General features: G+C 39.9%; 1 protein-coding gene across 1 annotated transcript in view; it reads right to left on the reverse strand.

Moving 5' to 3' along the window:
- Nucleotides 1-15,953, reverse strand: part of CCDC175 (coiled-coil domain containing 175) — a 76,477-nt gene that overhangs the window by 4,303 nt on the left and 56,221 nt on the right. The window contains exons 16-19 of the mRNA XM_078448193.2: nucleotides 8,810-8,962; nucleotides 6,065-6,167; nucleotides 2,213-2,256; nucleotides 734-896 (exon numbers count right to left, since the gene is read on the reverse strand). Coding sequence (XP_078304319.1) covers nucleotides 734-896; nucleotides 2,213-2,256; nucleotides 6,065-6,167; nucleotides 8,810-8,962 — 463 coding nt within the window. The remainder of the gene's footprint in view (nucleotides 1-733; nucleotides 897-2,212; nucleotides 2,257-6,064; nucleotides 6,168-8,809; nucleotides 8,963-15,953) is intronic.

The raw sequence follows: 15,953 nt of genomic DNA on the forward strand, positions 1-15,953 counted from the left end.
ATGACATTCTCATTTCACCACTCCATTTCTCCTCTACACTCTATTCTCCTTCCTTCTCCCAGCCCTTTGTACCTCCATCATCCCGTCTTCCCAAGGGATTCCACCCCGAGGATCTCAGGGCTGTCCCTGTGCAAGGACTGACCTCCATTTCCTACAGCAGCCAGAATCTGCACAGAGTTCTTTGGGCCTCACGTCCAACGTGACATTAGAGTAAAAATTGAGAATGAAGTTGATAATCCTCTGGAGAGACTGGACTGCTTGCTCGTGACACAATCATGTTATGTAGAATGTGTTACATCTCAGGAGCCCCAGAAGGCATCACTATCACTGATTTTCAGAGAAGGCAATAGTTGCTGTTTTTAATACTAAACTCAGGAAGAAAAGGTAAAGTGATGTTTCATATCCTCTGCTTAAGAAGATAAGAAAGTGTGTAAAAGGGTTTTTTAAAAAGACCTTGAAAATAAGAGTTTTAAAAAACCAGAAAGAAATATTCAGCTATTTAGAAAATTCACATAGGTGGAAGGGATTTGTCTCACTGCTGATGGACCACATTCAACCCCATAAATGAGAATCCATGTTTAGGTGAATGTGATATTAATTGAGGATGGACTATGAGAGATAACTACGTTCTTTGGTTAGCTTTTTGTTTTAAATGCTTTTTTTTTGATGTTACCAGCCACAGTAAAATAACAAGAGGTTCTTTGTTACCCAGAGCTTTTGAGATGTTACTTACTATGGAGGTCCGTTTTCAATTCCTGTTCCATAAGAAAACGCAGCTCTTCAAGATACCCTTGTAGCCAAATGCTGATACGCTCAATGTTTTCATCCCTTTCCTGCAGCCTCTCTGTTAGCTTTTTTATTCCTTGCAGAGTCTCACCACCACTGTTTACCAGTTCCTTTAAAAAATAATATTTTGCGGTGTGTAAATATAAATTCCAACAAAAGAAATAAAAACGTTGAGTGAATCGTGTTCAAGACAAAAATATATATGCAAAGTTGGTATTACTCTTGCAAAATAAGTGTACACAGCACATTCACAAAGTCCTGTCAAAGATCTCGGGGGGGGGGGGGAATGGATTAGCAAAGGAGACGAATGACATGCTCCCTGAAGTCCAACTTTTAACTGGGTAGGATGGCGGTGGTGATGGTGGTGGCGCCGGCATAAAAAGCCAGCTCACCTTCAAAGCAGCACAGAATTGCAGACCATCTTCTGCATGGCTTACAGCTTAAGAGCTTTAGAATCAGGCTGGGTCTGAGTTTTAAAGCCCCGTAAGTTCATGAACTGTTTCGTGTTGAGCAAGTCACTTCAACTCTCTGAGCCTCAGTAGCTTCATCTGAAAAAGGTTTAAAAGCTAAGCCAGGATCATATGTAAACCTGAAATACTTAGAAAGTGGCAAAGCAGGATTTAAACTCCATCCTGCCTGCCTTTATAGTGCTGGGGGCGGGAGGGGGTGCATGGAGAAGCATCAGGGCTTGGTAACACATGGAGGGCAGATGAACTTCAGACGTGACAACTGTGGCCTCAAATAGCGTGTGTTCAATTTGTGTTTCCGGCTAGGGGGTGGGGGAGTCATTCCCTTTAACCTACTCCTGGTAGAGTAGGAAGACAATTTCCCAAAGGATTACGATTTCATAGTGACATTTGGCCCCGCTAAAAATAAGACAACGGTCCCAAATGGATTCACTTATGCTGTGCCTCAGATCACCAATGTGAAAATTAATTTAATTACAGTTTTGGCTCTCTGGGAAATGGAATCTTACACTGGTCATTCAGGAATCATCTAATCACCTGATCAGCACTAGTTAGGTCAGCTGCCTGATAGATGCCTGCCATCAGCTAAAGGCAAGTGATCCTGCAATAACCAGTCTGCTTTTTTTGCTTAGTATAACTTCCCTGTTCCTGCTCCCTTCTGCCTATAAAAGTCCTCTGTTTTGTATAGCTCCTCAGAGCACCTTTTTATCTGCTAGCTTGGATGCTGCTCGATTCATGAATCATTGAATAAAGTTAATATGATATTTAAAATTTACTCACATGAATTTTGTTTTTTTAACAACATTTTAAGATGATGGTCATTGTCACTCCCTTTCAATCCTGACCTCCTACACACACACACACACACACACACACACACACACACACACACACACTTATTAGGTAAGTGAATATTTTTAGAAATATAATATTTATGGAGACAACACAAAAAAGCTCACCTTAACTGTAGTCTGAAATTCAGCCCACAAATCCAAATACTTCCCTAAAATAAAAATTTTCAAAATTCAAAGGTTATGGAAATGTGAAGATTTTTATAAAAGTAATGCTATTTGTTTTCCAAAAATTAATGTTTATCTAAAAATTTCTACTTCCAAAATGACAGAAAAACTGGACCAGACTTGCCCTCCTACTATCAGCAAGGAGAAAATATATGAAATATATTTGTTTTCCTATCCAGTTTTCAGATACTGGGGAATGGGCAGCACAGAACTGTGGTACCTGAAAGGAGAGTACAAATGAGGCAAGCCCTGTGCTCACGCGGCTTACCGCTTGGGGACACCTTCTCAGACCCGAGTGCAGGCAGAATGAGGCAGGCGTGCACACGGACACAAAAACCTGGACAAAGATTAGCAAGCTGAATCTAGCAATATATAAAAACAATAGCAGCTTTTGAACAAGTGTGTTTCATCCCAGGAACTTGGTTTAACATTCAAAAATGAGTCAATGGAGGTGCACCTGGGTGGCTCGGTCGGTTAAGTGTCTGACTTCAGCTCAGGTCATGATCTCACAGTTCATGGGTTCGAGCCCCACGTCAGGCTCTGTGCTGACAGCTCAGAGCCTGGAGCCTGCATTGGATTCTGTGTCTCCCTCTCTCTGCCCCACCGCAGCTCATATTCTCCCTCCCTCCCTCCCTTTCTCTCTCTCAAAAATATTAAAAAAAAAAAAAATCAGTGCAATTTACCCTCCTAACACCATGAAGGAGAGATCCCATGTGAGCATCTCTGTAGACGCTGGAGTAGCTGAGGTCTCACAGGCACTGCACACCTTCGTGACCAACCACCTCCAATCCATACCTTGAATGCCCAGGTCAGAGCGCCCCCGCTTGGCGCCGCCCTGCAAGTGCTGCACACATCATTACTGGGGAAGTTAAGTGCACCTGTGTGACTACACTGGGTGAGAACACCTGCCATTTTGCACCTGATTTCCTCTACACTTTGCCCCATGTGCCTTTTCCCTTTGCTGATCTTACTCTGTATCCTTCACTGTAATGGGCAATAACCATAACAACTTGAGCCCGGTGGATCCTAGCTAATCACTGAGCCTAAGGATGGTCTTGAGGACCCCTATTACAACACCTGAAGGCTGCAAAATCCTGCTGAGAAAAATAAGTTCTAAACAAATGAAGATATATACGGTGTTCTTGGATTGAAAGACTTAATTTTGTTAATATGTCAATTCTTCCCAAATTGGTTTACAGAGTCAGTGCAAACCCAATTAAGATCCTGACAGGTATGCGTAATTATAGAGTAATAAGCTGATTCTAAAACTTATATGGAAAGCAAAAGACCTAAAATAGCCAAAATAGTTCTAAGAGTGAAGCACAAGTGTGGAGAACTTACAGTACCCAATTTCCAGGCTGAAGATGAAACTACAGTAATCAGGACAGTGTGGTATTGGTGTGAAGTTAGATATTGAGAACGAACAGATGCATCAAATGGATATCTGAAAAAGTTGGAGTAGTACAATGCTAAAAAGACAGTCTTTCCAACAATGGTGCTAGAACAACTGGATATACATAAGAGAAAACAATGAAATTCAACTCTTACCCCACGTGTAAACATGAACTTGAACTGGAGATGTAGACCTAACAGTGAAAACTAAAAGCTTATAAAGAAAATACTGGAGAAAATCTTTGAGAACTTGGCTTAGGCAAAAATGTCTTAGTACACAGAAAGTACTAACCTTAAAAGATGAAATAAATAAAGCAGACTTTATCCAAAGGAAAGACTTTTGTGTTTTTTTTAATGTTTATTTTTGAGAGAGAGACAGAGCGTGAGAGGCGGAGGGGCAGAGAGAGAAGGAGTCACAGAATCCGAAGCAGGCTCCAGGCTCTGAGCTGTCAGCAAAGAGCCCGATGCGGGGCTCGAACTCACGGACTGAGAGATCATGAACTGAGCTGAAGACAGACACTTAACCGACTGAGCCACCCAGGCACCCCGACTTTTGCTCTTTTCAAGACAACATTAAGAAAATGAAAACTCAAGCCTCATACTGGAAAAGGACTCATTTCCAGAATGCACAAAGATTTTAACGTAACAACACAAACAACACAAAGCCATGAGCAAAAGATTTGGACAAATGGCAGACTGCATTTTCCAGAGATGGCCCCACAATATATTCCGTCCCACATGTGCTTCCCAAAATGTGATGCTGACACATTAGTGGTGGCGTCTGTGTCCCCTCCCCTTGTACTTGGGATGCTAGCTTTTGGAACATAGCAGGCCAAGCAACTACATGGAGAGTCCAGCAGAGAGCCAGCATCAACATAAGACACACTGAGTGAGTGGGTGGCTCTTCAGATGCTTCCAGTCCCCAGCAGCCAAATTAACCCCAGACGTCAAGTTGCTCCAGCTAATGTCACGCAGAGCAGACATGAGTGGTCTCTACCAGGCTCTGGCCAAATTGCCAATTTGGGAGCAAAGTAAATGATCTGTAATATTTGTTATGCTGCAATGCATAATTGGTTCAAGTCACTTCACAAAGGATGATGTACAAGTGGCCAAAAAGCACATGAAAAAATAACAACATCAGTCATCGGAGAAATACAAATAAAAATCACGATGAAATACCATTATATACCTATTAAAAATGGCTTAAATGTTAACAATTTTAAGTGTTCCTTTTAATTTTTTTTAAGTTGGTTCACTTTTGAGAGAGAGAGAGAGACAGAGCGTGAGCAGGGGAGGGGCAGAGAGAGAGAGAGAGAGAGAGGGAGGCACAGAATCCGAAGCAGGCTCCAGGCTCTGAGCTGTCAGCACAGAGCCCAACCTGGGGCTCAAACCCACAAACCGCAAGATCATGACCTACGCCGAACTTGGATGCTTAACCGACTGAGCCACCCAAGCGCCCCAACAATTGTAAGTGTTTTGACAATTCTGAATGTTGGTGAGGATGGGGAGTATCCCATTGCTAGCAGAATGATAAATTTGTACAACCACTTTGGCAAACTATTTTGGCAGTTTCTTACTGCCAAGTTAAACATACACTAACTATACAACCCAGCAATTCCACCCCTCGGTATTTACCCAAGAGAAATGAAAACAAATATTCACAAAAACAAGTGTAAACAAAGAGTAACCAAAACCTGGAAAAAATCCAAATGTCCTTCACCTGGTGAATGGACAACAAAACATGGTAGATCTTCATAATGGAATACTTAATTATACAGCTATAAAATGGAACAAAGCAATGAGACATGCAACAACATGAATGATCTAAAAAAAAAAAAAAGAAAAAAAAAGCTAGCTGAGTGAAAGACATGCGGTACAAAAGTGTGCATACTCCATCATTCCATTTGTATCTAATCCTTAGTGACGGAATGCAGATCAGTGGGTTCCAGGAGCTGGAGATAGGCGGGAAAGTAGCCACCAAGGGTCACCAGGGAAACAAAAATGTTCTCTATCTTACTTGGGGTGGCAGTGGTTAGAGTGGCATGTACATTTGTTAAAACTCATTGAACTTAACATGGGTGCATTTTATTGGATGAAAATCAGTAAAATTTATTTAAATAAAACAAAACATTGGGGCACCACCTGGGTGGCTCAGTCGGTTAAGCGTCCGACTTCGGCTCAGGTCATGATCCCGTGGTCTGTGAGTTCGAGCCCCATGTCAGGCTCTATAGTGACAGCTTAGAGCCTGGAGCCTGCTTCAGATTCTGTGTCTCCCTCTCTCTCTGCCCCTCCCCAGTTCATACTCTTTCTCTCAAGAATAAATAAACACCAAAAAAAATGTTTAATAAAACAAAACAGTTATTCTTTATATATAAAGATCACCCATGACACATTACTTACTCTGATGAGCTGTCAGTTGCCAACACAGGTCACCTGACGCGCACTTGAGGTCTTCTTCTCTTTTTTTGTATAGCTCTATGTTGTTCTTCATATATGCAATATACTGGAAATTAAAAGCATGTGACTGTTTTAAGCAGTTTAGATACTGTAGATTAATTACCCATGAGTCATTCGGCAAACATTTATTGATCCTCCTCTGTGCCACTATTCTCAGTACAAGGGTAACAGAGCAGAACTCTTGTTAAGCTTACATTCCGGTGAAGGAGATAAGGGGTCTGGCTTCCCAGTAAACATTTAAAACACACTGCATTCAGAATATAATTTGCCACAAGAAGAAATTAAAAGATATTCTGCCCAAATGCATCATGTCCACAAACAAAATATTGCTCTGTATGCAAAATGTGCGTGCAGTAAATGTGCCGAGGCAGCCATGCTGCCAGACCGGAGGAGTTTGGTGTAGGACCTCAGAGAAAGGACTTATCGAGACTGGAGACCCCACAGATCTGTTCACTCCATTCAGAGGTTTCACTGGGTTGGGTAATGGAGGCAGTAGTGGCTTGGGTATTAAAATCATCACTTTCTGTTCTGGCCACCCAATGCTCAGGAATGCTAAACTCTAAAGTCTCTGGGAACTCTGAAAGCACGGGCTTTGGATATAAATTTGGTACTCACCCAGTTTTAAGAGAGAAACAGTCAAATACTAGAAACTACTGATAAAAAGAATCTAGAAAATGGCATCCAGTACTATAGAAGGTGTAGATGCGGAACTGTTTATAAGCCTGTTGTAGGGTCTAATCATGCAGCCTTGATCTTGTCCCAGTCTGTGTGGTTTGTTGGAAGCTTTTGTAGTAAATCAAAGTGAAAACTCTGTAAGTCAAGTCCAAGTCATCATTCCTGCCCCTCGTTGAACATGAATCACTGTTTGTAGACTTGCCTAGTTCAGCTGGTTTCCCGTAACTCTCAAATATTTTAACACACTGAATTGTAACTATCTATTTATTTGCGACTTCCTCAGCTAGACTATGAGCTTCCTAAGGACTTGGGGCAGTGTCTTTTTCATCTCTGTATTCATTGTGCCCTCCCCAAGGCCAGGGATTCAGTGGGGGCTTAAAACATTTGCTGGGAGTAGGGATGTAATCAGCAAGACGGAGAGTGGTGAGTGAATAAGAGAACAGCACAGGGTCATTTGGGGCCTCGTAGACGGTCAATAGATTAAAGAGAATTTTTAGAATCAGTGTTTTCACATAGTCATCCATTTGCTTACCCATTACTAACGTAGCAATAACAATTCCAGGTATTTTAGTAAATAATCTATGTCATCTTGATAGGAAGACAGTCTTGTGGAATATTTCCATGGGTAGACAAAATGCCTTATGAGATTGTTTCGAGGGCTAGAAGAATGAACATGTATTGCATGCGTGCAGGTTACTGATGATGGTGCCAGGGATCTGGAGCACATTTACCTTTCCAAAGTGCATTAGTACCTCTTATGCCACTTTAATTCTGCCAAAAAACACTGGTCCTCATACTGGTAGATAACTGCTGTGATTTAAATGATGGAAAAAATTACCCAGAAAGGTAAAGGAATGTTTCCCTTAGTGTTTTATTGCTGTGGGACGGTTTTGATTTCTCTAGCTATTAAGAGTTATTAAAAAAATATAGAACCTCAGTTTCCTCATGTATAAAAGGAACATAATATCTTATCCACCTTACTGTGAGCATCAAACGGGACTGAATCCCCCTCCCGTGGCACTGTGCAAAACCCTTGGGATCCACTGATACAGATCCTCACCTGAGGTCAATGTAGTTTTCCACTGATACAGATCCTCATCTGAGGTCAATGTAGTTTACTGGGAAAAAATGATGCAATCGATACAAGACAGACAGACAACCTAATGTTTTAAATGGGTAAAAAACTTGAACAGGCACTTCACAAAGAGGTATACGCGTGGCCAACGACATATAAATAGATGCTTCATTAACCATCAGGAAAATGCAAATTAAAACCACAATGGGACACCACTACACCCTCCCAGAATAGTTAAATGGAAAAAAACCCAAGGTTTGGTGAGAATGTAGAACCTGAGAGTTGCAATTACTGCAACTTCTTGAGAGACGGCACTGTGCCCTAGAATGGACAGTCCACATCCCTATGGCCTTGAGATTCCACTTGAGGGGTATACCCCACAGGAATATGTACGTATGTTCCCCCGAAATACATGTACTAGAATATTCATGGCAACACTATTTCTAATAGGCCCGATTAGAAACTCTCTCACTGCCCCCATCCACAAAGTATATAACTGTGGTACAGTCATACACTTGAATACTATACATCATTAGGGATGAACAAACCATACTACACTCAATAATAAAGATGAACCTTACAAATAGTATTGAGCAAGAGTGCATACTGTATCATTCTATACATATAATGTTCAGAAACAGACAAAACTAATCTTTGGTGTTAGAAGCCAGTATAGTGTTACCCATGTGGGGAGGCCAGTGACAGGAAGGGACACAGAAAATATCTGGATACTGTTAGCGCTTTGTTTCTTGATCTGCACGCTGGTTACCCATGTGTGCTCATTATGCGTTTCACTTATGATTTGTGCACTTTTCTATATGCACTTTAAGCTTTATTTAAAAAGTGTTAAGAGCTATACTCTCCTTTTCTCTCATAACTATTACAGGTCTAGGCAACCAGTCAAACCACCATGCAAAGTGAAGTGCTCGTGAACTTACTTTTCTTAATTTTTCATTTTCCAGGAGCAAAGCATCTACTTTTAAGTCATGTACATAGATTTCATTTTCTAAGTTCTTGAGAGTTTCAAAATGACTTTTGATCTTATGGCTTTCTTGGTCTCGTAAGTATCTGAGTTCTTTCTTCACTTTTTCCTGCTCAAACATAAAACCCACAATTAACTCAGAGTTAAATAATCAGGACACCAGTGTATTAGATTGCCCTGAACCACATTCAGAGATGGGGGTCTAATTAATTCCTGAATTATCAGCAGAGGCTATGTGGGAAAACTTGATGTTTAAAACTCCACAGTTGATTCACTTCTGGGAAGATGGTGCAGAAAGAGGACCCTGAGCTTATCTCAACCCATGGACACACTGAGCCACATCTGTGTAACTATCTGTGAAAGTGGCCTGAAAACTGGCAGAACAGACTTTCACAGAGAGGGGCCACACGGAAAAGGGTAGGGGTGGTAGAGACTGGTTAGGAACCCAAACCATGGCAAAAATGACCACAAACAGGAGAGACACCACAAGAAGCCAGAGGAACAGACCCCATACCAGGCACCCCAGGCATGAGGGACTCACAGTGGGAAGACAAGTCTCCATAATATTTCACTTTGAAAAACAGTGGGGTTTAACTTCTTGAGTCTTTACGATCATCAGGGTTTACTTCCAGTACTTTAAAAAACAGTAGGCTTAGCTTTGGGAGAGCTGGAGGACAATAGGAAACCGAGTCCCCACCCTTAAAGAGTCAGCATAACAAATGACACAACATAGAAACAACTGTTTCAAAAGTAAATCTATGCAGATGTGTTTACTAATCTCAGAATGTATGCAGAACGCCCCCAGTCAGAGAAAAAGGGGTCTTTAGGAGACCATTATAGAACAAAAGTGCTAGCTGACGCCATTTCTCTTCCTCCCCCCACCACCCCATGCTAGTTGGCCAGACACTTGCAGGAAACAGCAGGAATGTTCTCCACCTGTCTTGCTGGCAACTAGTGCCCTGCCCCTACATTCCTCTGCAGATCAGCCCACTCAATCTGCCGTACTCCAAAGGCATCCCTCCAAAATGGCTCCAACCATGACGCCAACCATGACACCCTGCAAAACAATCCCAGCAGAGACCGGCACCACTCCAAAGTGACTCCTTCCTGGGGAGAGAGGAAGATATCCACACATACCAGTGTACCCACAGTCCCAGTAGCTGAACCTTATGGCAGCAGCACAATGAGAGTATGCCACTGATCAGTGAGACTGCAGCCCCAACAGACAGACTGGGGGCAGGCATCTGGATCGGAGTGCGGGCCACACGCACCATAAAGCCTCTCAGAGGATGAGGGGGAGCACCCTACAGTTCTATGCAACTATAGCTTCAGCAGACGGACTGAGAGCAGGCATCTGGTCTGAATGCTGACACCACCTAACTAGAAGCCATCAACAACCCCAGACTATCTCTTTAACGGCACAGAGACCAAACCCTTCCTGGTGCACCAACAGCAGGCAAAAAGGGCCATTACAACTGACCTGACGGAAGGCAAACGTGGCTCAGCCACAATGGTGGGCTGCATGCAACCCACAAAGGAGATGCCACTGAAATGCCTGGTTCTGCTGAACAGGGAGCACTGCATCACAGGACACCATAGGACCTCTTCTTCATAAGGCCACTACTTGTAGCTGAGTTTTCTAATACATAATAAGAAACAGAGTTAGACAGAATGAGGAGACAGAGGACTATGTCCCAAATGAAAGAACAGGATAAAACCACAGCAAAAGAGCCAAACGAAACAGAAATAAGTAACATGCGTGATAAACAACTCCAAGTAATGGTCATAAAGATATTTACTGGGCTTGAGAAAAGAGTGGAAGAGCTCAGAGAGACCTTCAATAGAAATGCAAAATATAAACAGAACCGGTCAGAGTGAAGAACTCAATAACTGAAATAAAAAATATACTAGAGGGAATCAATAGCAGACTAGAGGAGGCAGAAAAACAAATCAGTGATATGGATGGATGCATGTTATGGAAAACAGCCAAGCTGAACAGTAAACAGAAAAACAATATAATAAAAAATGAGAACAGGCTAAGGGAACTCAGTGATATCATCAAGTATAATAATACTCACATTATAGGGATCCCAGAAGAAGAGAGAGAGAAGGGAGAAGAAAATTTATTTGAAGACATAATAGGTGAAAACTTCCCTAATCTGGGGAAGGCAACAGACATCCAGATCCAGGAGGTATAGAGAACCTTCAACAAAATTAAACCCAAAGAGATCCACACATAGTAATTAAAATGGCAGAAAGTAGTGATATATATAGATTTTTAAAAGCAGTAAAAAAAATTTTTTTTAATTAATGAAGTAAAATAAAACAGTTAAATACGAGGGAAACTCCATAAACCTATCAGGTGTTTTTTCAGCAGAAACTTTGCAGAACCAAAGGGAGTGGCATGATATATTCAAAGTGCTGAAAGAGGGGCATCTGGCTGGCTCAGTCAGTAGAGCATGTGACTCTTGATCTCTGGGTCATGAGTTCAAACCTCATGTTGGGCTTAGAGCCTACTTAAAAAAATAAAAGTGAAATCAAAGTGCTGAAAGAAAAAAAAAATGCAACCAAGAATAGTCTTCTCAGCAAGTATGTTATTCATAATTGAAGGAGAGATAAAGAGTTTCTCAGACAAACAAAGTTAAAGGAGTTCATGAGCGGGGCGCCTGGGTGGCGCAGTCGGTTAAGCGTCCGACTTCAGCCAGGTCACGATCTCGCGGTCTGTGAGTTCGAGCCCCGCGTCAGGCTCTGGGCTGATGGCTCGGAGCCTGGAGCCTGTTTCCGATTCTGTGTCTCCCTCTCTCTCTGCCCCTCCCCCGTTCATGCTCTGTCTCTCTCTGTCCCAAAAAAAAAAATAAATACAAAACGTTGAAAAAAAAAAAAAAAAAAAAAAAAAAAAAAGGAGTTCATGAGCACTAAAGAGGCCTTACAAGAAATGTTAAAGGGAACTCTTTGAGTGGAAAAAAACCCCCAGCATATCAGGAGTATGAAAACTATGAAAGGAAAAAATTTCACAGGGAAATGCAACCATATAATAAAAGTACATTAATCACTTATAAAACCAGTAAGGAGGTAAAACACAAAAGCAGTAAAATCAATTATATTTATAAAAATCAGTCAAGGGATACACAAAATTTTAAAAATATGGGGCGCCTGGGTGGCGCAGTCGGTTAAGCGTCCGACTTCAGCCAGGTCACGATCTCACGGTCCGTGAGTTCGAGCCCCGCGTCAGGCTCTGGGCTGATGGCTCGGAGCCTGGAGCCTGTTTCCGATTCTGTGTCTCCCTCTCTCTCTGTCCCTCCCCCGTTCATGCTCTGTCTCTCTCTGTCCCAAAAATAAATAAACGTTGAAAAAAAAAAAAAATTAAAAAAAAAAATATATAAAGTATGACATCATATACATAAACATGGGGGTTAGTAGAAATTCAGTGCTTTCAGAGTGAGTTCAAATTTAAGTGACCATCAACTTAATATGGAATACTATACACATAAGAAATTATACGTAAACCCAATGGTAACCACAAATCAAAAACCTGTAACAGATACACAAAAAATAAAAGAGAAATGAATCAAAGCATAACACTAAAGCTTTCAAACTCTAAGGGAAGTGAACAAGAGAAGAAGAAAGGAACAACCATGAAACAGGTAACAAAAATGGCAATAAATACATACCTATCAATAATTACTTTGTGTGTAAATGGACTATATGCTCCAATTTAAAAACATAGAGTGAATGAATGGATAAAAAACAAAGACCCATCCATATGCTGCCTATAACAGATTCACTTCAGACCTAAAGACACATACAGATTGAAAGTAAAGGGATAGAAAAACATTTACCATGCAGATGGAATAGAAGCAAAAAGAAAGCTGAAGTAGCAATATTTATATTGAGCAAAATAGACTTTAAGACAAAGACTAAACCAAGAAACAAAAAAGGACACTACATAATGATAAAGGGAGTAATCCAATAAGAGGTTATAACATTTGTATCAAACAGGAGGATATAGCAATTGTAAATATCCACACACCCAACATGGGAATACCTACATAAGGCAACTATTAACAAACAGAGGAAGAAACTGTTTCTTTCTATTATTGTTGTATAATAATAGCAGGGGACTTTAATACTCCACTTGCATCAATGGATACACCATCCAGACAGAAAATCAACAAGGAAACAGCTTTGAATGACACATTAGGCCAGACAGACCTGACAGGTACATTGAGAACATTTCATACAAAAACAGTGGATTACACATGGAAACTTTCCCAGAATAGATTATATCTTAGGCCATAAAACAAGTGTCAATAAATCAAAAAAGTCTGAAATCAAATCACACATCTTTTCTTACCACAGCAATATGATACTAGAAATCAATCACAAGAAAAAAATCTGGAAAGAACATAAATACATGGACTTAAAAAACAAACTACTGAACAATGAATGGGTCAACCAAGGTATCAAAGAGGAAATAAAAAAATACATGAGACAAATGAAAACACAGTAGTCTAAAATCCTTGGGATGCAGGAAAAGCTCTTCTCAAAGGAAAGATTACAGTAATAGAGGACTACCTCAAGAAGCAAGAAAAATGTCAAATAAACAACTTTACCTTACACGTAAAGGAGCTAGAAAAAGAACAAAGCCCAAAGCTAGTAGAAGGAAGGAAATAATAAAGATTAGAGCAGAAATCAATGAAATAGAAACTAAAAAAACAATAGAACAGATCAATAAAATCACGACCTGGGCCTTTGAAAAGATCAATGGAATTGATAAACTGCTAGCTAGACTCATCCAAAAAAAAAAAAAAAAAAAAAAAAAAGGAGGACCGCCCCCAAAAACCTAGAAATGAATGAGTAGAAATAACAACGGACACCACAGAAATACAAGGGATTATAAGAGAATATTGTGAAAAATTACATGCCAAAAAATTGGACAACCTACAAAAAAATGGATATATTCATAGAAACATATAACCTCCTAAAACTAAATCAGAAAAAAATAGAAAATCTGAACAGATCAATTACTATCAATGAAATGAAATCAATAATCAAAACACTCCCAATAAACTAAGTCCAGGACCAGATGGCATCAAGGCTGAATTCCACCAAATTTTTTTTTAGTTTATGTATTTATTTATTTTATATAGAGAAAGAGAAACTGTGAGCAGGGGAGGGGAAGAGAGGGATAGAAAGAGAGAATCCCAAGCAGGCTCCATACTGTCAGTGCAGAGCCTGACACAAGGCTTGAACCCATGAACTGTGAGATAATGACCTGAGCCGAAATTAAGAGTTAGATGCCTAACCGACTAAGCCACCCAGGAGTCCCTCTACCAAACATTTAAAGAAGAGTTAATACCCATTCTTCTCAAACTATTCCAAAAAATAGAAAAAGAAGGGAAGTTTCCAAATTCATTCATTTTGATAGCAAAACCAAATAAAGACATTATAAGAAAAGGAATCTACAGACTAATATCTCTGATGAACACAGATGTAAAAATCCTCAACAAATTATTAGCAAACTGGATCCAACAGTACTTTTATTCCAGGGATGCAAGCATGGTTCAATATTCATAAATCAATCAATGTGATACATCACATCAACAAAAGAACAGAGAAAAACCATAGGATCATCTCAATAAATGCAGAAAAAGCATTTGACAAAACACAACATCCATTTGTGATAAAACCTCTCAACAAAGTAGGTCAAGAAGGAACATACCTCAATATAGTAAGTGCCATATATGAAAATCCCACAGCTAACATCTTACTAAATGGTGAAAAACTGAGAAATTTTCCTCTAAGATCAGGAACAAGACAAGGATGTTCACTTTCGCCACTTTTATTCAACACAGTGCTAGAAGCCCTAGCCACAGCAATCAGACAAGAAAAAAGAAATAAAAGATATCCAAATCTGTAAGGAAGAAGTAAAAATCTCATGATTTACAGATGACATAATACTATATACAGAAAACCCTAAAGACTACTGGAATTGATAAATGAACTCAGTAAAGTCACAGGATACAAAATTTATTTACATAAATCTGTTGTATTTCTAAACATTAATAATGAAGTAGCAGAAAGTAAAATTAAAAAAACAATCCCATTTACAGTTACATCAAAAACAATAAGATCCATAGGAATAAACTTAACCAAGGGGGTGAAAGACCTGTACTCTGAGAGCTATAAAAACACCAATGGAAGAAATGGAGGATGACACAAACTAATGAAACAATATGCCATGGTCATGGGTTGGGAGAACAAATATTGTTAAAATGCCCATACTACCCCAAAAAATTCATAAATGTAATACAGTCTCTATCAAAACAAAAACACTTTCCATAGAACTGGAATAAATAATTCTAAAATTTGAATAGAACCACAAAAGACTCCAAATTGACCAAGTAATCATGAGAAAGCAAACGAAGCTGGAAGTATCACAATTCCAGATTTTAAGAGACACTACAAGGCTGCAGTAATCAAAACAGTATGGTACTGGCTCAAAAAGAGACACAGATCAATGGAAAAATAGAGAACCCAGAAATAAACCCATGCTTATATGGCCAATTAATCTATGACAAAGAAGGCATGAGTATACAATGGGGAAAAGACAGTCTCCTCAATAAATGGTACTGAGAAAACTGAACACCTTACATGCAAAAGAATGAAACTGGATCACTTTCTTACCCTAAACACAGAAATAAACACAAAATGTATTAAAGACCTAAATGTCAGACTGAAAACCATACAATTACTAAACAAAAACATAGGCAGTAATTTCTTTGACATCAGCCATAGAAACATTTTCCTAGATAGGTCTCCTCAAGCCAGGGAAACAAAAACAACAATAAACTATTGGGACTACGTCAAAATAAAACATCTTTACACAGTGAAGGAAATCCTCAAAACAAAAGGCAACTTACTGAATGGAAGAAGATATTTGCAAATGATATATCTGATAAGGGGTTAATATCCAAAATATATATAAAGAACTTTTTTTTTTTAAATGTTTAGTTCTGAAAGGCAGAGAGACAGAACACTAGTGGAGGAGGGGCAGAGAGAGCGGGAGAGATAATCTATCTGCAGCAGGCTCCAGGCTC

Source organism: Panthera onca, chromosome B3 (genome assembly GCF_046562875.1).
Source record: "Panthera onca isolate mPanOnc1 chromosome B3, mPanOnc1 haplotype 2, whole genome shotgun sequence".
NCBI lineage: Eukaryota > Metazoa > Chordata > Mammalia > Carnivora > Felidae > Panthera > Panthera onca.